General features: G+C 38.8%; 1 protein-coding gene across 3 annotated transcripts in view; it reads left to right on the forward strand.

Annotated features, from left to right (window-relative positions):
* The window catches only part of FRAS1 (Fraser extracellular matrix complex subunit 1), a 423042-nt gene that overhangs the window by 282357 nt on the left and 116253 nt on the right, over positions 1-24432 (forward strand). For all 3 annotated transcript variants that reach the window (XM_036022554.1, XM_036022552.1, XM_028505680.2), the window contains exons 28-32: positions 1322-1406; positions 4140-4466; positions 13515-13668; positions 19159-19334; positions 23737-23853. In XM_036022554.1, the coding sequence (XP_035878447.1) occupies positions 1322-1406; positions 4140-4466; positions 13515-13668; positions 19159-19334; positions 23737-23853 (859 nt within the window). The remainder of the gene's footprint in view (positions 1-1321; positions 1407-4139; positions 4467-13514; positions 13669-19158; positions 19335-23736; positions 23854-24432) is intronic.

Here is a 24432-nt window from a genome sequence, read left to right on the forward strand (position 1 = left end):
GTTTCTGGCTTTTGCCATAATGCTTCTGAGATCTATCCGCATTCTTTCATGTATCAATAGTTAGTTAGAATACCTTTTAAAGAACTTTGAAAACAATGGTCCCTATCATAGACCAGAATTCAAACCCTCTCATAATGCATTAATCACACCTTAACCAGCCCACTGTGAGTTCTGTGCTTGGTTTGGCTTTGAAGGTGGCAACTCCTACCTTCCTTTCTAGTGGTCTATGAAGCTGCTGAAACAACACTCTTTTATAGGAAGTAAAAACCACAACAAAGAGTGAGCCTTATTTTGTTTTCTTAATTAGGAGTCTTTGGTTGCAAGCAATGGAAGTCAATTCAAGCTAGATTAAGGAAAATAGTATGGTTTGTTGTAACATTGCAGGTATGGTGCACATCTCAAAATCACCGAGGGCAGCTGGGCTCAAGGGCAAGCCTGGAAGCCAGAACCAGGAACAGAAAGCAAGACTCAATTCTTTGTCTTGTCTCTGGGTCTTGACTTAGGCTTCATTGACCTGGCTTCCTCCACATTCTCATCAACACTATAGACTATGGCTTCCCAAAAGTCAGTAATCAGACATCCTTCCATAATCAAGTCCACATTAGATGTTGCATGTGTGTGGCTGGAAGGGGTGGACAGACAGCCATGTAATAAATGCATTGCAAACATTGGTATTTGGGGCCCACTCACATGAATTGCATAGGGCTTGGGGAGAGGGTTTACAGGGAAGAGGGACTCAAGTGGCCAGAGGGGAGAAGGGAGGGAATTTCAGGGGAAAAGGGGAAGGTTTACCGGAACAAGTATAAAGGACACATGGACAAAAACTAGGGGGGTCGGAAATGGGAGGGAGGTGGGGACGGCTGCAGGGTGGGCTGGGATAAGAGTAAAATACAGAAAACTGTACTTGCACAACAATTAAATTTTATTTTAAGATAAAATAAAATTTTAAAAAAGAGAACTGTAGAGACTATGAAAAACTCCTTTTTCATTCTTCAATTTTACCATTAGCCTATGGTATATTAGGAACCCTTCTTGGCCCCAGAACTGATTTTCAACCTTTTATATATTCAACTTAGAAAAATAGGGGAAACAAGTTTACATAACTGTTATAATGAGATTTAAGAAAACACAATAGTTTTATTGAAATCTCAGTAAGTTCATCTTTGTCTGGTCATTTTTGTTTATGGTCTGAATATTACATTACTGTGGTTTGATCCAAATTCTCCCATGCACATAACCTGAAAATATTTTTAGTCCTTGTCTTTCTAAAAACTAACTTAATGATTATATTTATCATTTCTTTTTGGGGGACTTCTTTTAGGAAAGGTTATTTTTCCCTGAAAATTAGTGACCAGCAGTTCTTCTCTGAGCCACAGCTGATCAACATACAAGCATTTTCTACACAGGTAATAAAAATGCCACGCTATTAATAATTTTACATGCCTACCATTTCTTATGCACAAATCAAGTTTTCTTGCAGTTGTATAAAGAATGATTAAGTGACTTAATCTTGTCTCAGTTTCCTGATGGAATAATTATTTAGTGCTTGCAGGCAATAACAACCGCAACAACAATTACTAATACATCTATAGTACTCTCCATAGTACTATAACCCTCAGGACATCCCTATGAGGTATTATTGTCCCCAGTTTACAGATGAGGACTCTTAAGTCAGGAGGAGGTTAAATAACTTGTCTATGGTGGTATAGCTAATCAACAGAGAGCCAAGATTTCGGCTCAGTAAATCAGAATACAAAGTCTGTGTTCTTGACCATTAATTACATTATGGTGCCTTATTTTGCTGTACTGAATCCTGAAACTAGCCCATTGTAATAATTTGAGGTGTTCTAGTTCTGAACACTTTCCTCACTCTTAGATAAATGAGTTTGTTTTGTCTAAATGTAACTCTCTTGGATGTGGGATTATGTCGGGTACTTTTGCCTATCTGTCATGCAGCTAGACTGCATTTATCTTAGTCAGCAGCAGCTAGAGGATCTTATTGAGGATCTACTTAAATGTTGTGCCAGTGTGGTCATCAGCCAAGCACTGGTCTGAGGATAGCATGGTAGATGTTGTAAAACATCGTGATGGTTCTTCTGTTCTCATCACTCACCTTTGTCAAGTTGTACTTATGTGTGCAGAATATATACAGTGGTGGATGCTCTGAGTGGGCTTGAGGGATTGAAAAGCTGAAATGTGTAAAGAGAGTAGGAAGATAGATACATTCTTAAGTTGTGAGCAGCAAGAGAATGGGACATCATCATGGGGAGCCAAGGCTGTCTAAATATCCAGATCTCTATCTGGATATTTAGTATATCCAGTAGTGTGTTGGTCAAGATTCAAGGAAGGACATGAGGTCATTGCTTTTGAACTGATATTTTTCTATCTTTGGTCCAAAAATGAAAAGACTATGGACTGTGGATAACATAGACTTGAACCAGAAGTAGCTGCCAAATGGTACGGAGGGCCCAGCTCAACCCTTCTTGATGGCGCTCTCACTTTCGGGATGACTGAAGTTGAGGAATGATTAGAAATTGACCCTAAATTAATTTGATCTCATGGTTGGGCTAAGAGCATGAATTTTGTTTTAATTGTAGCTCAAATGCGATCTCTGTAAATATGGGTCAGAGGGTGGCATCAAGTCCTAGGACTTACTGGCTTACATATTTTTCCATTCTTAAGCTCAGAAATTTTGTTTTGTCCTTTTGTGTGTTTAATATAGTTACAAACAGGTGAATAAAAGGCCTAGTGTAGATATCAGTGAGTGGCTTTCTCCCTGAGGTGGTGAGTTCCCGTGCTTCCCTGACTTTGGTTTGTTTTCCCAATATCAAGTGTGAAGATAGTGAGGGGACGCTTTTATTTTATTTATGAGAAAATTTTATCATTGTAATACTTCAAAAAAGGAAGTTTAGAAGTTGATTTTAACTATTTTTGCTCCTTTAGGTTTCTGCAATATTTCAACATGGTCTTCAGGCCCCCTGGGGTTTTCTCATGTGGGCGTTTGATTTGATCTCCTCCACTTATGGATTTTGCCACCATCTCTGACTTCTCCCTTTAGAATCCGAGGGGCCTTCCATTCCCATGTGTAGAATCACAGCTTTGGAATTTTCACTTGGGAATTCTAAGTAGTTATTATCTAGTTTCCTGTTATGTGATTATTATAATGATGCACTAGTTAGGCATTACTTTAATAGATATAGAAATTCCCAGAAGGCCAGAAAGGCTAATTTAAAAAACAAAAAACAACCTTTTGGATTAAAGAAGGCACGTGCTGAGAAAAGTCCTAGATGGTTCAACTTCAAATGATGTAAAAAAACTAAGATAATTTTTTTTGGCTTCTGGCCTTAATTTTTTGTGTGTGAGATTTTTTCCCTTATGGTTCATTAACTTTTATCTTCATGAAAGAACATTTTATCTGCTTACTCAGGTTGGTGAGAGGAAACCTGATAATCCTAAGGAAAACATATTAAATTCTGCTATATTAGCAGTGCCACATGTATTAACCAGGTGGTTGCCTTACTCAGACCTTGACCATATCAGGCTTTATAACCGGAGCTGGGGTGGGTCCCTTCAAGATATAGATGAGACAGCTTGAAGAAAATTACTGGGAGGGACCAGAAATAGCATAAATTCAGAATGCAAAAGCCTCTTACTCCAAGTCAGCATGCTGCAACATGGCCTGGGATGAAGTGCTCAGCTCGGAGCACACATGCAAAAATTCCATATGTCTTATTAGTCTCTCTTGGATGCAGACAACTGATTGGGTTGCCTGACACTGAACTAATCACAGTGACAATGCAGGGCATACAGGATAAATCAAGACAACAGAGGCTTCAAAGATTTAGAAGCAGGAAGCTCTCCTTGATTGCCTCTGATAAATACTATAGTACCGAAGCGGCTTGAGAAATGTCCAGAACCAGAGATGTGAAGTAACCTCATTTGCTGGGATTACTATAACTGACCATACATACCTTTGACAAATACTTTTAATGTGCAGTAGTTTCATGAGAACATGTGGAGTTCTGTACAAAGCATCAGGATATCAATTAGATTGCACACAGCTGGTATCTAGCCCACTGGATTGTCTTCTCTTTTTCTGCTAAGTGGCTTCTTTTCTCCTCCTACCCTTCAATCCACAGCCCCCCTATGTGCTGAGAAATGAGGCCCTCCACATTAGCAGAGGAGAGAGGGGAACCATCACCACCCAGCTGCTTGACATCCGAGATGATGACAATCCACAGGATGTGGTAGTGGAAGTGCTGGATCCTCCACTTCATGGCCAATTGCTTCAAACACTTCAGTCCCCTGCAACCCCTGTCTATCAGTTCCGGCTGGATGGACTCTCCAGGGGCTTTCTCCACTATGCTCACAATGGCCTGGAGAGCACATCTGATGTTGCAGTCTTGCAGGCCAGTGATGGACACTCCTTCCAAAATATTCTATTTCACGTGAAGATTGTGCCCAAGGTATGTGTCATTCCCAGGGCTACAATTTCCTTACTGCTAGATGTTAAGTTTTGTTGATAACATTATTTTTCAGTTTCATAAAGGTATGGGCTGGTTATTTATTCAAATATTTATTGAGTACCTGTTATGGAGATATTTAGTACATTCAGAGATTAAGAGAACACATTGCCCAATCCCAGGGACAATACATATTTTGGTAGGAGCACCTTTGATCTGAGAGACCTGGTCCCATGTTCTTCATAGAAGGTAAGCTTTTGAATCTTTATGTTGACTTGCTTCCATAAAAAATGCCTTATTGGCCACTGATCCTTTTATCTCCTGCCTGAGCATGATCATAAGAATCAGATGCACCCCTGTTGCTTTCTGCCCTTCTAAAACAGCTTATGCAATATGTGAAGCTGATAGTCCGGTTATCACAATGGATCAAAAAGGATGCATTCAGCATTCTGCTAGCCTGGCTGAAGTAGGATGAGGGAACTTTCTTTTAGTAATCATAGAAATTGTTGGCCTATGGGGCAGAAGCAGTGTTTCTCAGTCTGGGTCATTCCCATGCAATCTTTGCAAATTCCTGCCATATCTGTAAGCACCTGCTCTGTTATTTACTTCATGTTTTTCTTTGAATCAACTTCCTTTTTTACTTTGGCCTCATCCTAATAAATAATACTTGTGAAATCATGGGCTCAACATAGAATCATACTTTTTCTGTAATATTAAAATTAATATAAAACAACTTTATAAAATTTCATCCATGTACTACATAAAATGTGCTTGGGTATTACTAATGGGAGGCTGTCACATTTGGGGAAATGCTGGGCTAAATTACAGAGATCTATTAAAAAATATTTTCAAACCATTTATCACTTGATGATATTTCATCAAAATTCTTTTCTCTCTTAGAGTAAAAATGGCTCTTTCCCATGGTGTTAGACAGAAAGACTTAATTTTTTGAAAACTTTTCAGACGAAATACCAGTACCTAATAATGATCTAGGTGATCATTAGCGATCACCTAGAGAGATTGATTTGCTAAGGACAGGTTAGAAGTCACTTGTCACTTGCTCACCAGTGACCACTCAAAGTTTGCGATTGGTCCTTGTTAAGGTGAACACCTGAATCTGAGGCAGTCTGCCTGGCTAGTTTCTGGGGCTCTTGTCTCTTCGTTTTCAGTTGCTGAAAACAGCGATGGTGGGAGAGATGGGAGTGAAGGCAGATCATGAGACAGAGTTGGCAGATAGCCAGCTTGTTGCTAATCCTAATTATCATCCTTTTGCAAATGCCCTGAGAAATGTGGTTTAAGTTCTGAAGAGATGAAGTCTAGACAGACACAGAAAGTTTTCTTTTCTTCCTTCTTGGTTTCTTTTCCAAGACTGTTACAGAACTGCAGTGCAACCCGGCCTTCCTAATCGTGGTTTCAATCTCCGTGTTTGGTGCTCAGTTGGGTGTATCGCACAATCGTTCTTTGTGGTGTGACCCAAGGTTGAGGGGTATTTCTAGAATTTTCGCTGCTTTGACTGCCAAAACAAAACAAAGAAAAATAGGATTTTAATGTACAATTAAGGCATTCGCACATAACTTGAGAATCCTTGTGGTGTGTGTAAGTTGGTAGTCACATTGACATTTATGGTGTCTATCCCTCCTTCTGCCATTTCTTCATCCTCTATCATGCTGTGCTTACCTGTCCATCAGGTGCATTAATGGTTTCTAAGCCAATGAATTAGGATAATGAAACCAGTGACCAGGGCCCCAGCATCCATCAGGATGTACTACTAATAAATTTGACTCTGTAATACTGCTGATATTTTATAAATATGTAGTATATGTTTATAAGGAAGTCAGAGTACTTTTTCTCCTATTTATTCTACTGATCTTTACAATATCTTGTTAAAGAATATTAGAAGAGAACCTATATGGCCTTATTTCTTTTAAAGGAAATTATATGGGTGGTGGGTGTTTGTGTTTGTTTTGTTTTAACCTTTATTGGTCACTAATACTTGATGTGAATTATTTTGTCTTCAAAATCATTTAAGGATATGTGTACAATTATTATCTCTTATTTTCCAAAAGTGGATACTAAAAAAATGGAGGTTTGAAAACATCTAAAGGGTTTAAAACATTTATTTTTCACAAAGGTGTTTAGAGCTGGAGTTGTGATCTCAGTTCACATGGTTCTGGCTCCTCATATTTAACTTCACGCTCTTTTCATTCTAGTCCATACTTCCCAATATTTTGGTCATATATATTCTTATCCCCTTAGTGGGCAGAATGGAGACAGTGACTTAGTCATTTTCTCAATGTCCAATTCAAGCAGTCTAAGCGAAGCTATTCATAATCACTAGAGCCCAAGAAGAAAAAAATGCCTCAACTATTAATGGCTTTCAGTAGATATATAGTCAGACATGATTCATTTCACCCTGATAGCTGTGCTTGAATATGGGCATCCAAGTCCTTATCCTGAGGCTACCTGGGTGTCAGATTTGGAGTGAGACCAGTTACTGGCTGATGTCTAGCTGGTGGTTTAAATGGAATGGCCGAGGGGTTTAGGTCTAATTCCTAGTGAATGGATATACAAATTAATTCCAGTGTTGCTCAACAGAAAAGTTAACCTGGTAAGATAGTTGGAGAGGGAAGGAAGGGTAGAAAAAAAGCTTTGTGAGAGCAGAAACTATTTCAGTCTTGCTCTCTTGAGCCAGGCACATCGTAGGAGTTTAGTACATTTTTGCTGGCTGGATGGATGGGTGGATAGATGGACGGATGGATGGATGGAGCGATGCAGCAGCTTGAGTGAAGCTAGTGCCCACGTCCTGCCTTTCAGTGGATCTCTTGCATCAGAAGAGAAGCCTTCAGAGCAACTCTGCCAATGCTGGCGTGGCCCATCTGGGACTGAGGGCAGGCGCTGTCAGTTCCCTTCTTTTTCTCCAGGTCTACATCACTTCCCCCAAACATGCTTTTACCCTTGGCCTGGCAGGGAGTAACCTTGACTGTCACCCTCCAGGCTTATACAGAGTGGCTGAGGAGAAAATAGACCCAGGACTGATGTTGAAACATGTTCTGTTGGAGGGAGGAGGCAAAAGAAATCAAAAAGATTAAGAAGTAATAAAGAATGCTCTGCCGAACAGGCTTTCACTAATTGGGTGGATTACTAGACCCAAGCCTGCTAGAGATACAATTCTGAAGCAGTTTGGCATTTAATAAAGGCTAAAAATGTGTGCAGGGAAAAGTCAAGCTTATCGGTAGGTTGCTCTCCACTGCGGGGCTTTCAAAGAATTACCTTCTTTGTTATTAATTAAGGCCTCTGGAAATCATGCATCTTTTTCCATGTTGGCCATAAATCTGATGATCTTTCTGACCTCATTTGCTGTTGTTTGAACAGTTATTTTCTGCCACTGGGTAATGCTTTGATGTTAAAAGCTCCCAAGTGTCATGCTATGAACTGAATGGAAAATTCTATTACCGAGAGTCCTTTCTAGCTATTTGACCTTGGCAAGGCCTATGTGCAGCAAAAAGCCCTGCTGTGCGTTCCCTCAATTTTCTTCAAAGCTCCCCTCCCATTGGTTGTTTTGCAGGGATGCAGTTTAATGACAGTTTGAGAATTATAAATATCAATGGCACCAAAAAAAGTTTATGTTCCTGAGTAAGACTCTATCTCATAAATCAACAAATCCTCATCATGTATTAGGGTTTTGCCTTTTTTGGACTTGCTTAAGTTGTTTAATTTAGTGTCTTATAAGATGAGCTGCTCAGAGTGTACACTCAAAAAATCTACGTTGATTACAAAAAATGTATTGGTTTGTTTGTGTGTTTATAAAGCAGTTGAAATCTACATGGAGAAAAGGTTCTAGATTCTTGACCTGAGGGAGCAAAGCTTCTCATACACCCATTGACAAACACAAAAATAATCCAATTATCTTTCCATTGTTCTTCATCTTGGTAAATACCATCAAAGTTTCACCTTATATGCACTGCCCCACATGATTCTTCTCTAAAACCCACAATTTTCTACAAGATTAAATTTTAAAAGCTATGATATAAATGAGCCTTTGCAAATTAGGATATAGTTACAGGATAAACAAAATGCTAGCATTGACATTGACATAGGCTATATCCAATTATAATAGTTTTCTATTTAGTTAAGTTTAATTTTTTTAACTTAAATATTATGGCCTGGGGTTGGGTACCACTATCATTTGAGCTCATCATTTTGTCCCAAGCTTTAATTTGGAAGTGGGGAGGTTTTCATTATATTTGTGGAATTTTTTACTCCAAATGATAGAGACTTGGACCCTTTTGGTTTACAACATGAATATTTTTATTTGTAATACAATATATAATGGCTAAACTTAATTGTGGATATTTTTGTATGCCTATTGTCCTGTGAAATGAATTAGAAGAACTTTTTTTTTTAAATCTAAAGATTTTATTTATTTATTTTGAGAGAGGGAAGGGAGGGAGAGAGAGAGAAACATCAATGTGCAGCTGCTGGGGGCCGTGGCCTGCAATCCAGGCATGCGCCCTGACTGGGAATCGAACCTGCGACACCCTGGTTCGTAGCCCAAGCTCAATCCACTGAGCTACGCCAGCCAGGGCAGAAGAACTTTTTAATTTAAAGCACTGTTTTAATTATGCCCCCATAGTCTCTTTTTAGGATTTCATTGCCCTGCAGTGTGGTACCCTGAAGGATGTATAAAACATCACTAGGCAGAAGATTAGTTAACTGATATTAAAGCTAATTTCTTGAGTTTACAAGGATATATGCATCATAGTGCAGAAGAAGAAAAAACTACCAGGAGATAAATTGCAAAATGTCAGACCCATGGGGAAATTAGGCTAAATTTTTTTACTTTTTGGGCTCTTTGTTTATAGAAAAGATGGTGTATAGCTTTTAGTTATCTCTTCTTAAATCTTCCCTGGACCATCTCTCAAAAGAAAACAACTGGAAAGAAAAACATCTTCATCATAATGAATAGGAAGATTTACTCTTCTTTTCCTTAGACAGGTGTCTGTTTCTTCTTATGTACTGTAAACAAATCATCAAGAAACAGAGGAATGTGTATTACCTGTTATAAACATAAATACTCTAAATGCCTGTCTGTAGCATTTTGGGAGAATCATTCTAGACCACCATGATCTCCACTCTGGGCCTTGCACCTCACACTTCAGCACGACTGCACGGCTCATGGGGATCTTGTTAAAGGGCTTGTGGCAATGCATCAAGCTAAAAAGCTGTGCAGCAAAGGAAACAGTCTGCAAAATGAAAAGGCAACCTGTGAGTGGGAGAAAATATTTGAAACCATATATCTGATAGGGGATTGATACCTAAAATATATAAGGAACTCAAACAACTCAATAGCAGAAAAGCAACCTGATTAAAAATAGGCCAGGGACTTGCACAGACATTTCTCAGAACGAGACATGTAATGGGCAACAGGTACATAAAAAGGTGCTCAACATCACTAAGCATGAGAAAAATACAAATCAAAGCCACAATGAGATAGTACCTCATACCTGTTAGAATGACTATTATTAAAAAGACAAAAGATAAGAGTCAGGGAGAGTGTGGAGAAAAGGGAACCTTTATACGCTGTAGGTGGGAATGTAAACTGGGGTAGCTGTTTTGGAAAACAGTGTAGAGGTTTGTTTCTCAAGCATTTAAAAACAGAACTTCCATATAACGCAGCAATCCCACTTCTGGGTATATGTCCAATCTAAATGAAATCAGTATCTTGAAGAGATAGGTATGTGCACTCTCATGTTTATTGCAGTATTATTCCTGTAGCCAAGATATGGAAGCAACATAAGTGTTCTTCAGTGGATAAATAAAGAAAATGTGGTCTATACACACAATGGGGTGTTGTTCAGCCTTTAAAAAGAAGGAAATCCTGCCGTCTGTGATAGCATGGATGAGTCCGGAGGACATTATACGCAGTGAAATAAGCCAGTTACAGAAAGATACATACTGTGTGATGTCACTTAAATTTAGAATCTCAAAAAGTTAAACTCATAAAAGCAGAGTAGAAGGGAGGCTGCCAGGGGCTGGGCCTGGGGGAAATGGTGAGCTGTTGGTCCAAGGCTATGCAGGCTCAGCTATAAGGGATGAGTAAGTTCTGAAGATTAACATACAGCATGGTAACAGTAATTCATAATATTGTGCTTTATACTTGAAATTGCCAAGAGAGTTGGTAGTGTTTTCCCCACACCAAAAAAATCCTGACTGTGGTGAGGTGCTGGATACCTCAGTCAGCTTGATTGTGCTGATCATTTCACAGTGCGTACATATATGAAAACATCACATTGTCCACCTTAAATATACACAGTTTTTATAAAGTATGCTTCAGTAAAGCTGATGAAAAAAAATAAAATGCACATTCTAATTCAAAAGGTCTGATTCAAAAATCTGGGGTAGGGCCTGAGATTCTGAAGTTATAATAAGCTTTCAAATATTGCTGGTCTCTGAACACTGACTTGAAAGGAGTACTGCCTCCTGAAAATGTGCACACACACAGGAATCATAGAGAATTTCGTTGATAAAGTCAAGATAGAAATGTAGTAGGAGAGACAGCTGGGACGTGCATTTGGGTCACAGTGCTTACTGGCTTGGAATACGAAAAGCCACATTGCCTCATCAGTCCAAGATGGTGGTTGTTGGTGTGTGACTGATCTCCGTAACCATAATCAAAGTTGACGAGGCTGCTGCTATTAGAAATATTTCTAGCGATGAAGACACCTGGGTCCAAGTGTATTATGTTTTGGAAAACTCTGCTGGAGCTAATAGGGTCTTTCCCTCCAGAATTCTGGTAAATGACATGCCAAGTACTTGACACACTTTGATATTTTTATAAATAATATTCAGTATCAATTGTGAAAGGAGAAAACCCTCCAGGATTTTGCTCCTAAACATCAATCACAATAGCAGTTACCTTCGCTGCCGTTCTCCTGAGCGCTGTTTGACTCAGTTTCCTGGTGACTGGAGAGAACAGCTGTGACAGCCTCCTGACAGGGGCAAGTGCTCTCTTGTCGAGCGACTGAAAAGAATATTCGTTGTCTTCTATTCTGAATATTCCCCTCCTGGGAGTGCTGTTTACTCTGTTTTTGTTTTTGTTGTTGTTGTTGTTGGTAGCATAGTTGAAAGTAAAAACAATAATTTAGAAAAACATCCATGATGAAATACCATATTTTAAAATATCAGGTTTACTGATTTATAAAGTATGAAAACAAACAACACAGAACACAATCTACCTCACTAATCCTGTCCTGTGGAAAGTGTCAATTATGAGGCTTTTGGAAGAGGCGTGCACTTGGCGAATCAGAAGTGGCAGCACCATTTAATGACCTTAGCTTTAGCAATTAAAACGGTGGCCTTCTCCGGAGTGCTGAATGGGCGATTTCTTCCAGCCGGCTATTCCCAACTGTTGTTTCTAAGACTTCACTTTCAATCAGTCATCCAGGCCTGTCAATTCGACCTCTGCGATGTTTCTCAAATCTGTTTCTAACTATCCATTCCCACTGCAATTACTTTCTCATCTTCTCTTACCCGAGCCATTATAAGAACTTGTCAAATGGTTCCCGTGGCTGCAGATTTGCCCCAGCTCTTGTCCCTTCCATCTCTTGTAGCCGGAGGCTTTCTGCAACCCAGACCTGAGCATCCCATTGCCTTCCCTAAAGACTCACATTCACTTAACAGTGCCTACACAGTAAACTGAATCTTTTAGCATAGCTTTTGCCTTCTGCTAGCCAATCTTAAGAGAGTGTCACTTTTCTTGGTTTTTCAAACCTTTAAAAAAAATTATTATGTATTGGTTTCAGCCGTTGTGGTTAGACAATCTTATACTTTACATCATGTTCCACTCATTATTTCCAGTACCCCAACTGGCTCTGTATGTAGTTGTCACAATATTATTGACTACATTTCCCATGTTTACTTATTTCCCCGTGACTATTTTGTAACTACCAGCTTGTGCTTCTTAGTCCATTCACCTCTTTCATCCAGTGACCCAGACCCCACCCACACACTCCTCTGGCAACCTCCAGTTCAAGAGTGGGTCACTTTTCATTTACCCACTCCCCCAGCTCTGTAAACTTCACTTGCCCAAACACTTAGATATTTTCTTAAGTACACACTGCATTGTCTCATGTCTTTGCTTAGGCCAGGCCCTCTGCCTGGAATCTGTTTCACCACTTCTCCACTTAGCCCATTTTTTTGTCATTAAAGAATTAAATGACATTTCTATAGGAAAGCCTTCCTGAGTATTCCTCCTCCAAAAAGGAAATCCCCTTTTTCCTTTATTTACCCACAGCATTCTGCTCTTTTTATAGAGCATCACTTGGGATACATTCTAATTATTTATGTGCCTGTCTCCTCCACTAGGCTGTGAGTTCTGAAACCAAAGGCTTATTTCAGCCATCGTTAGGTACCTTAGCCCTCCAGCAAAAGAGCTAAACTAATAGTTCTAAATATGGGCTGATGGGGAGGATAGCAGGACATATAGATGGACAAATGATAGAAAGCAATGAAGAGACTTCATTTTCTTTAATAAAGTAAGTTATTTGCACATTATAAATTAAAAGAAAAAGCAGGAAAAATATGTGTGTAGATATATACATACACATGCATGTATCTACACATATTATATATATATATACAGGTGACCCTTAAACAGCATGGGGTTATGAGTGCTGACTGCCTGCACAATCAAAAATCCATGTGTAACTTAGTTCGGCCCTCTGCATATGGATTGCTGGTGCAGGTTCCCAACTTTGCAGTTGACCTTTGAACAACACGGTCTGAAAGCACCAGTCAATGGAGTGCACAAGTTGTTTGATAAAAATCCATGTATCAGTGGACCCATGCAGTTCAAATCTGTGTTGTTCAAGGACCAGCTATCATTCATAGTGTGACTCTAAAGCTATGTATCTCTCTTATTAGATAATCTGGGACCTGAAAATATGTTTTGTTAGATTATTAGATAATCTAGACCCTGGCAACATGTATTTAAGGACTGATTTTTTTTTTTTTTTTGCTTGGGCCTAATTCTGTGCTCTTTCCTTATTGTAGAATGACAGAAGCCTTCGGCTTACGGCTAACTCAATGGTGTGGGTCCCAGAAGGGGGGATGCTGCAGTTCACCAACAGAATCTTACAGGCTGAAGCCCCAGGTGCCAGTGCCTCTGAAATCATCTACAAAATTACACAGGACCACCCCCAATTTGGTAATTCTTTTTTCCTTTGTCGTTATTGTATTCAGCAGTCTTACACTTGCTTTTGTATGTCATGCAGCAAGGTTGTGACTCCAACAAACTTGACTTTCTAATACCTCACACACCCCCTTTAAAAACAGAATAGTCAAAATAACTACCACACTGTACACATATTATATACTGGGTATTATGCTAATGTAAGCATATTCTATAAAGACTTCAAATTTAAGCTTTAAAACAACTTTATTTTACAGAAGATATAACTTGTCAAGAGTCACCTACCTAATATATGACAGTTTAATTTCAAAGCTCAGGCCCTCAAACTCCATCTTGTGTCCCTCCCAGAACATCACCAGTCTTCTTGATGAGACTTTCTTTTCTTAAGAAAAACTTTACACAAAACATTTTTCAGTATCTCCATTGTTACTTGAAGTTCTAGCAAGAGAGTAGAGCATGATAACCTGAAAAATTCCCCATCATTACCAACTAGAAATGCTGGATAAAAGATTATAAGAATTATAAGGCTTTTGTAGCTGACCTTACAAGAATAAAGAGAAATCCTGAGGTGTCAGAGACAAAGAAGGAACTGAAGCCACTCTGGGCATGCATTGATGGCGGGGTCCCCTGATAGGGGCTGTGTGTGTCTCAGTAACTGAGGGCCTTGGGATTTACTGCCCATGTAGAGGCAGAAAGTTGTAATTAGGATCCTGAATAAAGCCTGGACTCTGGAAACTTGCCTTCCATTACAGGGGAAGAACAGAAAATAAAAAGCTCACCAGCACAGAGGGATCGCAAAGAAGCCTACGTGTGTTTTTCAGGGCTTAGAGTAAAGCAAAAAAGTCTTCTGAGAATTCAGAACTTCAAGCCTATCTTTCCTACAGACCCAGAGTTAAGTTATACTGTCTGCATTGTTTGAGAAGCCCAGGGCTGAACATTAATATGAAAATTGACCTCAGGTCAACGATACTTCTTGGGTTTCTTACAGAAACTAATAGAAACTGCCATAGAATGTCTACCCTCAATTCCAGACCATGCAGGGTTCTCACTGATAAAACCACTGAAGATTAGCTCAGAATTTAAAATTACTGAACATATGAGGAAACAATCTATAATATCATAACTAAAACAAGAAGATTAAAACCCCAAGGATTTGAAATAAAGGAACAATCTTATAAAAACTATGAAGTAAGTATATTTAGAGTGATTTAAAGATACAGAAAATAATTGAAACTGGAAGGACATTTTAAAATACTATACAAATAAAAGAACAGGTAAGAAGATTTTTACAAACAAATAAATGGCTTTTCTGACAATGAAAATCATATTCGTTAAAAGTGAAAATTTGCTTGGCCTCTTAAATAGTAGAGGAATAATCTATTTTTCCTATGGGTTACCAAACCATTAAAATTATTTTTTTTCTGTAGTGAAGAAAAATTTACTTTTTTGTAATTTGAAAATAATTCCACGGTCCCCTGGCTGGGTGGCTCAGTCAGTTGGAGTGTGGTCCCATACGTACACCAAAATGTTGTGGGTTCCATCGCTGGTCAGAGCATGTTCGGGGGGCAACCAGTCGATATTTCTTTCTCTCTCTCTTCCCCCACCCACCTCCCTTTCTCTCTCTCTCAAATCAATAAGCATATCCTAGGGTGATTTTAAAAATAATGAGAATAATTCCAATGTCCACAAAACACCAAAAGCATAATATAATCAAGAATGGATATAATTACAAAGCAGTCGGTCTAGTTGGGATTTCATTTACGGTAGTGGTGTAACCTTGAAGAAGGCAAGTGGACCCACTGAGACATAGGTTTCTTTGAAAGATTAGGCTAGATATTTTTTTAACTTTTTATTTTATAGTAATTTTAAACTTACTGAAAAGTTGCAAAAATAATGTAAAGAGCTCTCGAATACCCTTTATCTAGTTTCCCCCAATGTTAGCATCTTACATTACCATTGAATAATTGTCAAAACCAGGAAATTAATATTGATACAACACTATTAATTAGCCCACAAACCTTATTCAACTTTGCCTTATTTTCACCCACTGATTTTTAAGCTAGAAAATGTTTAAGACCTTTTTCGTGTGTTTAGTCTATTAAATCCTCTACCTTTATCTTGATTATTAAAAGCCAAAAAATTAAATTTCCCAGTGACATCCCAATATTCCAATATTCTGTTTAACTTACTTAAACAGAAAAATGCTGAATTAAATTATTTTTAAGCCATTTTAACTTGATAAATGCCGTGACCCTTTCCTACTGTAATTCTCTTAATTAACTTCTTCCTATGCACATAATCCTCTTTTTCTGTGTCCAGAGTTCTGTATTGGTAATAAGCAAATCACATAACTCTTAGTCAATTCACGAGTAAAAGAACTTGGTGGGAAGTGGAAGCCCACTTAACACAAATCTACTTACTGGCGTCTGTCCCAGAGATGAGGAGTGTGGAGCCTCTACCTCATAGCCACCCCAGCTCCTATACACTCCCTCATCACTTTAGAATGTTCTGGTTGGCTTTTCAGCTTTTTGCCAAGACCTGACTGTGAAACTGAAGCAAGTCTAAGTTGCTTGTGTGGTTTGTGCTTCACGGACCTAAGTCCAGCCACTGGCAGACTCAGCGCTGTCTGCAAAGGTCCATTTAGACAAGTGGATTACTACTTGTACCTTTAACTACTTCGAAAGTTTGAAAGTAAACTTAATGAGATGGTTTTAATGACATATCTTCAGTATCATCTGAAGAAGAATCCGACTTAATCCAGCACACTGACAACTCTAAATTACTTAGCATGGTGTAAGAATGTCTTAACACAAGTTGTTGTGATCCCAGATGAATCATGGAGACGCCTGAGATCCCAAATCTTAATACCTATTAAATTTTTTCTTGGTTAAAATATAGACTTTAGTATAAAGGAAATTCGATGCAGAGATTATTTTTCTGCTTTTTAAACCTGCATCTTCACAGGTTTATAGGGTCATTGTCATATTATAATAAAGGTGGAGGTAAGGTACTACATACAAGCTCTCACGTCACTGGGGTGAACTCCACAAAACTTGGGTATTTCTTCCTGTTTACTCATGAGCTTGGCAGAAAATCTCCTTGTATTCAACATACCCAGCACTGAGCTCTTCATTCTCCCTCCAACCTGCTCACTCCACCAGTGACATCACTTGCCTACCGATTACTTAACCTGGCCGGTGTCTCTCCAGCCCCCGCTGCCTCTCATCCTTCACAGCCACATATGTTAGGTCTGTTGCTTCCACTTTCTCAGTGCCTCTATTTCTTTCTTTCCAATCTTACTTCTGCTGCCTTAGTTCAGGTCCCCGTCTCTCCTCTGGATTTTACAGTAGCCTCATAATTGGTCATACTGTACACATAAATGCTTGCTATTATTATCATTTTTATAGAATAAAACCCAATCTTTTTAACAGGATGTTCAAGTCTCATAAGCTCTCTATATTCTGATCATGTATGTTCCATGTTCTAAAGCAGTTCATGTCATTCACCTACTGAAAGTCTCACCGTGGCTCCCCACTGCTTATGCAGAGGAGCAGATTGTGGGGAAAAGAAACAGATTTTGCCTATCTTTGAATTCCCCAACCTTGAGGGCCTATCACAGTAGCCAGCACCTAACAGGTACCCATTGACTTATTCACTAGGCCGAAATTAATGGAATTAGCCAATATCCTATGATTCCTGTTAATTTCTATAATATGGCAATGATTTTTATCTGAAAAAATAGGTCTATTTTCATTGGGACTCATTAGGAAAATTCTGCTTAGCTTTTACATTATAAAACAGAATAGCTAGGAGTTGGGCATTTGAATTTTCTATCCTTGTTCTCCACGTTTTCATTGGTAGAAATCTTTTCAAATGTTCTACAACTATACTCCAAGTCCTAAACAGTCCAGCTCCTGGAAAAGCATGTTTATTAGTAACATCTTAAGAACAAAAGTTGAACCAGGGAGAGAAATGTAATGGAATTTGTGACTTAGCTACAATTGAGAAATGATACAAAAAAAAAAAAAAAAAAACCCTAGAGTGAGCTGATTCTACTCAAGATTATATAAAGAAAAGTATTGATATTTTCCTCTTATGTTAGTATTTCATCCTCATCCAGGATATTATGCTGATTTTTAACTTGAATTTAGTGTAAGTATTAGAATGAGCATTTCCTTTGAGTAAGAAAACAAATCTCTAGGATAATTAAAGTATGTTACTAGTTGCCCAGTATGTTTAGTGCACTAAGGTCTGAGTATCCTCCTATAAAACATTGTTAAAATGCACACAGTTTCTTAGTTTCCCCCCTCCCGCCCCTCACACAGGCACTGAGGATTAGAGAGGCTTCTTCCAGATTTATCATTAGATGCATTTTCGTGAGCACACAGCTTCTGTTTTCAGCAATTCATCTGTTCTTCTGTTTGGTCTTCTTTACTTGAAGGCGTATTCTCCTTGCAAAATTTTCATTGCTGCTATAACACCTTTGTATTTGCAATTTCACTCTAAAAGGACAGTGGCTTCTGGTGAACAATAGGCAGTAGAAGCAGATTGGTGTTGTTGGCAGTGTTATTTAGATTTACATTTCCTTGCTTCAATTCTAATGAAGTTTAGAGAACGAAGGAGGAGAAAACACAATTATTTATAAGGGTAAGTATTGGCTTGTGAACACAAAATAATCATGATTGTTAACTGTTTCACAACCAATAATATGAGATCGGATTAAAATTCCAGCTCCTCCACTTATCATTTGTGTGACCTTGAACAAGTTATTAAACTGCTTTGAGCTCAAAGAACTTTGTCTTTAAAATGGAGATGACAATAGCATCTTCAGAAGGATTAACAATGTAATGATAAGGATGACAACATTTTTAAAGCACCTGTGAAGTATGAACTATTATTTTATTTTACCAATGAGGACCAGAGCTCGTAGAGCATACATAGGTAAGCTCACACAGTTGGGTGAAATGGAACTAGGTTTGAACGAGCACATGAAGTGCTTCATGCTGTGCCTGCTGAATGCTTTCCAGCGTGAGCTATTATCATTTTCACTGTACAGAATTCTCCCAAGGATAACTTTTTCTGAAATTTTTTTCTGATTTTCCATTGTGTTTACACCAACAGCTTTCTGGTTGGAAAGCATTTTCTGTCCATAGAAAATTGTGGGTAGAAATGAATCTACTTGCCCAGTATTTGAGGATTGGTCTGCAGTGTTCATGACTGTTTGGATCTCCTTATGTAATGTTAGTAGATACAAGTCAATAACTTCATACATGAATTGCCCTTAAATGACTTAGTTCTTTTAGCTAAAAGACTGGAAATGCTACATCTGAAGATGGATTTGATGGTAGTTATTGAATTCTCTGTTACTGTTCTTCCCTTCACCTTATGTAAGAATAGAGAGGTACATCATTTCTTTTCTGTTGAAACAAAAAGAGTGGTAGAAAAGATGAGAGCTCTGACTTTTACTTTTCCCAGAAGTCCTCACTAACTATTTGGCTTTCACAGGGGAGGTGGTCCTTCTGGTTAACATGCCTGCAGACAGTCCCACAGAAGGACAGCCCCTGCCTGATGGGAGAACAGCAACCCCCACCAGCACCTTCACCCAGCAGGACATCAATGATGGCGTCGTGTGGTACAGGCACTCCGGAGTCCCAGCCCAGAGCGACTCCTTCCGCTTCCAGGTACCCTCTGCTTCCTGACTTTGCCAATGTCGGGGTTGGTCTGATGAAAACCATCAATCTTATTTATAAACAACTCAGGGATTTTTCTGTGATTGCCTAGTAATCCTATTTGGGGGAAGAGAAAAGTGGAATTAATATAATTGAGGGGTATTTTGAATCTATTAATTCAATCTCATAGATATCTCCTCAAGCAGAGCCATTTTACAGCAAAGAGGTTTATAATACATAGTGGCTAAAGTGTTTAGAAAAAAATGTTTCTGAAGTATTAAAATGCCATATGGAAGAAAAAGTCTTTTTTTTTTCAAATGTTTTTGGAATATTTACCAGCTTCTGATATGATCATGGGCTTGGTGGCCAAACCCAGGGGGTTCATATTTCAGTTCTGCCACATAGTAAGTAGACAGCTTTGGGAAAATTACTAGGGCAAGGATTTTGTGCTTTAGATTCCTCATCTTTAAAATAGAATTATTGTAAGGATTCAATGAGTTAATACATAGAAAGCATTTAGAATACTGCCTATCACTAGGTAAGGGATTGCTACTACCATTTGTAAAGACTGGTTCAACATCAGTGCTATAGACTGAATGTTTGTGTCCGCCTGCCCCCCAATTAATATATTGAAATCCTTCCCTCCCCCAGGTGATTGCATATGGAGGTGAAGTATTTGGTAGGTGATTAAATTAGATGAGGTCATGAGGGGCGGGTCCTCATGAGTGGGGTTGGTACGCTTACAAGAACCACAAGAGAGCTTGCTCCCACCATGGGGATAATGTGAGCAGTTGGCAGTCTGCAGCCCAGACGAGGGCCCTCACCAGAACTCAACCATGCCGGCACTGTGACCTCAGACTTCCAGCCTCCAGAACTGGGAGGAATAAATTTCTGTTGTTTCTGAGCTACCCAGTCTGTGGTATGTTTGTTACAGTAGCCTGAGCCGGCTAAAATGACCAAATCACAAGAAGACTGTCAACTAATGAAAAAAAATGAAATTATATGGGGGATATTCTGTGGCTATTATGAAATACAGAACCCAGCACAAATAATACTCCTTTTCTATCACAAAATCTTTTGTTACAAAATCATAAGTATGTAATTCTGTAACATAACAATACCACACTCAAGCATACCATATGACATTTTGGGTGAAATGTTTAAATTAAAACTATAAATTATTACACCATATTATTACCCCACCAACCACACTCAAGCAAGCATTACTTCCTGTATAATTAGAAGTTAATAAAAGAGGGCAAAAAATTCATACCATTTGAAATTGTAAAATAGTCTCCCAAATAATTAAAAACAAATCAAAATGGCAAACTATTAAGAAGTATTGATAAAGAGGAAATGAATTATCAAAACTTAATTAGTGTGGACAAAATTTATGGTCTTAAGCTCTTATGCTTAAGAAGAAAATTTATGGCCTTAAGCTCTTATGATTGAGCAGAAAAGTATGAAAGTAAATGGACTAAATATTTAACTCAAGAAGCTAGAGAACCAAAAGGAAACTTAAGAAAAGCAAAAAGAAGGAATTAATAGATTTAAGCAGAAAACTGATTAATTATAAAATGCTAGAATTGATACAAGAGTACAAAACCTGATTCTTTGCAAAGACCGATAAAATGAGACAAACCTCTGTGAAGGACAGTTGGGAATAAAGAACCAAACAGAAGTACAAAGAAATGGGGAAGTATGAATGAGACATACCATATAAACATAAATACAGAAAAGAATTTGGGAACGTGCAGAGAAAACATAAAGAAGCAGTCATGATGCTCAGCCAAGTTCCTTTGTCTGGGAATCCTGTTGGGGATAAACTACCACAATAGCTCACCTTGTTAAAATGATCGTACCTTCTGCCTCTGGAGCCTGGCGTGCACATCTTCATTGCCTGACTAATTCACATTGCATAAAAGATGTGCTTTTCCAAAGAGCAAGTTGAAATAAACTTCGAAACCATTAAAATGAGATTATATCGAGCACATATATGCCCTTTGCCCGAATTAACTTTTCGTTTTTAGCACCTGGGGACTCAGCAGAACGAGTCACAATGGAAGCAAAGACCTCAATCAAAGGAAGTCACCTAGCAAACTAGAATCCTCAGATCTGCTTTTGCCTTCATAGGCATTAGGATGAAGAACATTATCAATCTGGAGCATTTCCCTGAAATGGGATTCTCAGCACCTGCTCGAAATGGTATTTGATTGCCTCTGCAAGTTGGTTACTGAGTGGGTAATTATAAAGTAGCAAAATTTACTCATTTTTTAACAGACCCACTTGAGTTTAGGACATCCAGTTGAACATCGTTACTTAGTAAGTGGTTCCTTCTGAAGAGTCTTCACACATTTTGCTCAGAATGTTTAAAACTCCTGTTTGAAACCTCCTCCCAAATTCATGTGATATTCTTTAAAATATTCTCAGTAGTGGCAGTATGTCATCCTTTGGAAGCAGATTTTAAAATATAACCAAATAGCCAAAGACATTCAGATTCCTGTCTGGTAGGAAGAAGAGTAGTAATTATTTTGGGTTAAAACAGGGAGTAATTATGAAGTAACAAGCTCAGTTTTCTGACATCATTTTTGAACTCCCTCTGAAGGCAAGTATGAGACAACTCTCTGAGCTAATGTTCTCCTGGATGTAAAAGGTTTGGTGTGCTTGTTTTTAAAGTCTCATTGTTTTATAGGCTTAGCTCATATTTTGCCTTGAAATGACACAGACACTTTAACTATGTGCCAAGAAAACAGCAACTTTTCTCATTCATTTTAGTCTAAATCCTTTGGTCCTTAAAGGATTTTAAACAACAAAAAAATGCTGTTTTCACGATTCTTCTTTTTCTTCCCATTTTTTCTTTCCAGCAGAAATTGTAATACGAGCTGCATGAATTTAATTTCATTTTAGTGTTCATGTGCTGTCATGAGCCATCAATGCCTTCCATCTGTTACTTTGCCTGTAAGACTTGGGCTTTATGTAATGCGTGTGGCTTCACAAAATACAGCCTGGAGTATGGAGAAGAAAGCATGCATACTGTTGTCAGTGTTGTCACAGGGAGGAGCCCTGGCTTTGGTATATTCAGATCATGTTGACATAGCCTCAGGGGATGTGATTTTAAAAAGACCAACACGTTTTACACCATATCTTTACCAAGGAATCTAAAACTGATCCCTTTGCTGGGCAGTATGCTCACATTTCACTACCTGCACAGGGTTCCACTTCTCTTCTTCGAGAAGTAGGAAAACGTATCTTCCTAATCTCCTAAAGCTTTCAGACAGTCAGCTCGGTCAGTAGAAAGATCGATTGCAACCTGCTGACTTGGTTAAATACTGACCTTATTGGCTTTTTATGACTTTGACACCATGCTTAACTGTGTTGACCTTCGGTTTCTTCATCTGTAGAAAAGGAGGCAATATCCACTTTGTGGGTATTACATACAGTGACTTTTGAGAAGTAGCTAGTGCAGTGCTCAACCCAGGAGAGACGTTCGGTGAATTAGAGCTACTGTCACTCACAGTATTCACAGCGACACTGCGAGATGGCTCCTTGAAAACATACAGATGTTCTGAAGCTTGAGCTCCAGGCATCAGGAGTGGGCAAGGCCCAGAGAAGACAGACAGTTTTTTGGTGGTGTTGGCATAACTCAAGAAAACAAAAGAAGGAGCTGTTATTCCTGCCATTTTCTCAGAATTTATGGAGCTTTGCTCCCCCTCATGTGGAATTAATGCTACTACACAGGCTTCCTCATTTTTGTAAGAAGCCTAAGCTGGAGCAGCCGACAGAGAGGGGAGTGCGAGGGGGCTGCTCGGTAGCACTGAGGAGGAAGAAGCTGCATTAAGAAAAGCATCATTTTCCCCCAGCCTTTTTGCAGCAAGAAAAACTTGGTTTTGTGACCACTACATTAGTTGTTATGAATTATGCCTTCCAGTGATTAGGCTGAGATTTGTCATTTACAATGTAACTGTAGATGTCTGTGCTGGATAAAAATGTTAAAAATAGAATAAAGATTACATATCTAACGTGCTGTGTGTACTCATAATGAGGCATTATGTAGCTATCAAAAGTTGTGTTTTTAAGAATGTTTAATAATATAGCAAAAATCATAGTATTATGTTCGGTAAAAAATTAGAATACACAGTTGTATATAAAGTTTGGTATATGCACAGGAAAAATGTTAAACTAAAATGCATCAGTATGCTAATATCTGCTGTTTCTAGGTAGTGAAATTCTACATGACATATTATTGCTTATTCACACTTTCCTACATTTTCAGAATTGCCTGAAATGATTATGCATATTATTGTGATGCAGGAGCAGACAGAATTCAAAGACATGCTTTGGGGAAGGGGGATGGTAAACACATGCAAACATGCTTCACCCAATGGAAGCTCACCAGCAGGACGCTTCTTTCCAGGTTTCCAGTGCCACGGATGCCCATACCCACCTGGAGAGCCGCACATTCAACATCGCGATCTTACCACAGACGCCTGAAGCACCTCAGCTCTCTCTGGGAGCATCTCTCCATATGACCGTGAGTGGGATGGGAGGGCTCGAGGTTTCCGAGGCTTGCTGACAGGGTTTGATGGAGTGCCCTGTGTTTTGTATCTGGTGAATGCCTGGCCTGGTACACAGATCATACTGGCCCTGTACACACATTGCTCATTGACTTGAAAAAGAAAATTAAAATTCCCAGAGTGAAAGAAAAGTTAGATGCAGTCCACGATGATCTCTCATCCACTGATCCTCCCTCTTTACAGCATCCCAGACAGTTGCTGAGTAGTCAGGAGGAGTTTCAGGCACATGTTGGTTTGATCAGTACCATTTGGGTGTAATTACTCAGACAATTATAGCTCTACCTTGCTGGAGAAACTGTTATCCCATTTTTATAGAAACCCTATTACAAATTCCCTTTCTGTTATAAAAATTTCCTGAAGAAGCTGATGTCCATGCTGAATCCAGGGAGATAAGTGACAATTACCCTAGTGAAAGTTTTGAGGGTAGGGTGGCAGGAATGGCAAGGTGATGGCAAAGGGCACTGGAAGGCATACAAACAGCACGTGCAAAAACCTAGGGGCCACGGAGAATATGATTGTTGAGAAAAATGGCAAAT

The sequence above is a fragment of the Phyllostomus discolor genome, chromosome 1 (genome assembly GCF_004126475.2).
Source record: "Phyllostomus discolor isolate MPI-MPIP mPhyDis1 chromosome 1, mPhyDis1.pri.v3, whole genome shotgun sequence".
In the NCBI taxonomy this organism is placed as follows: Eukaryota; Metazoa; Chordata; class Mammalia; order Chiroptera; family Phyllostomidae; genus Phyllostomus; species Phyllostomus discolor.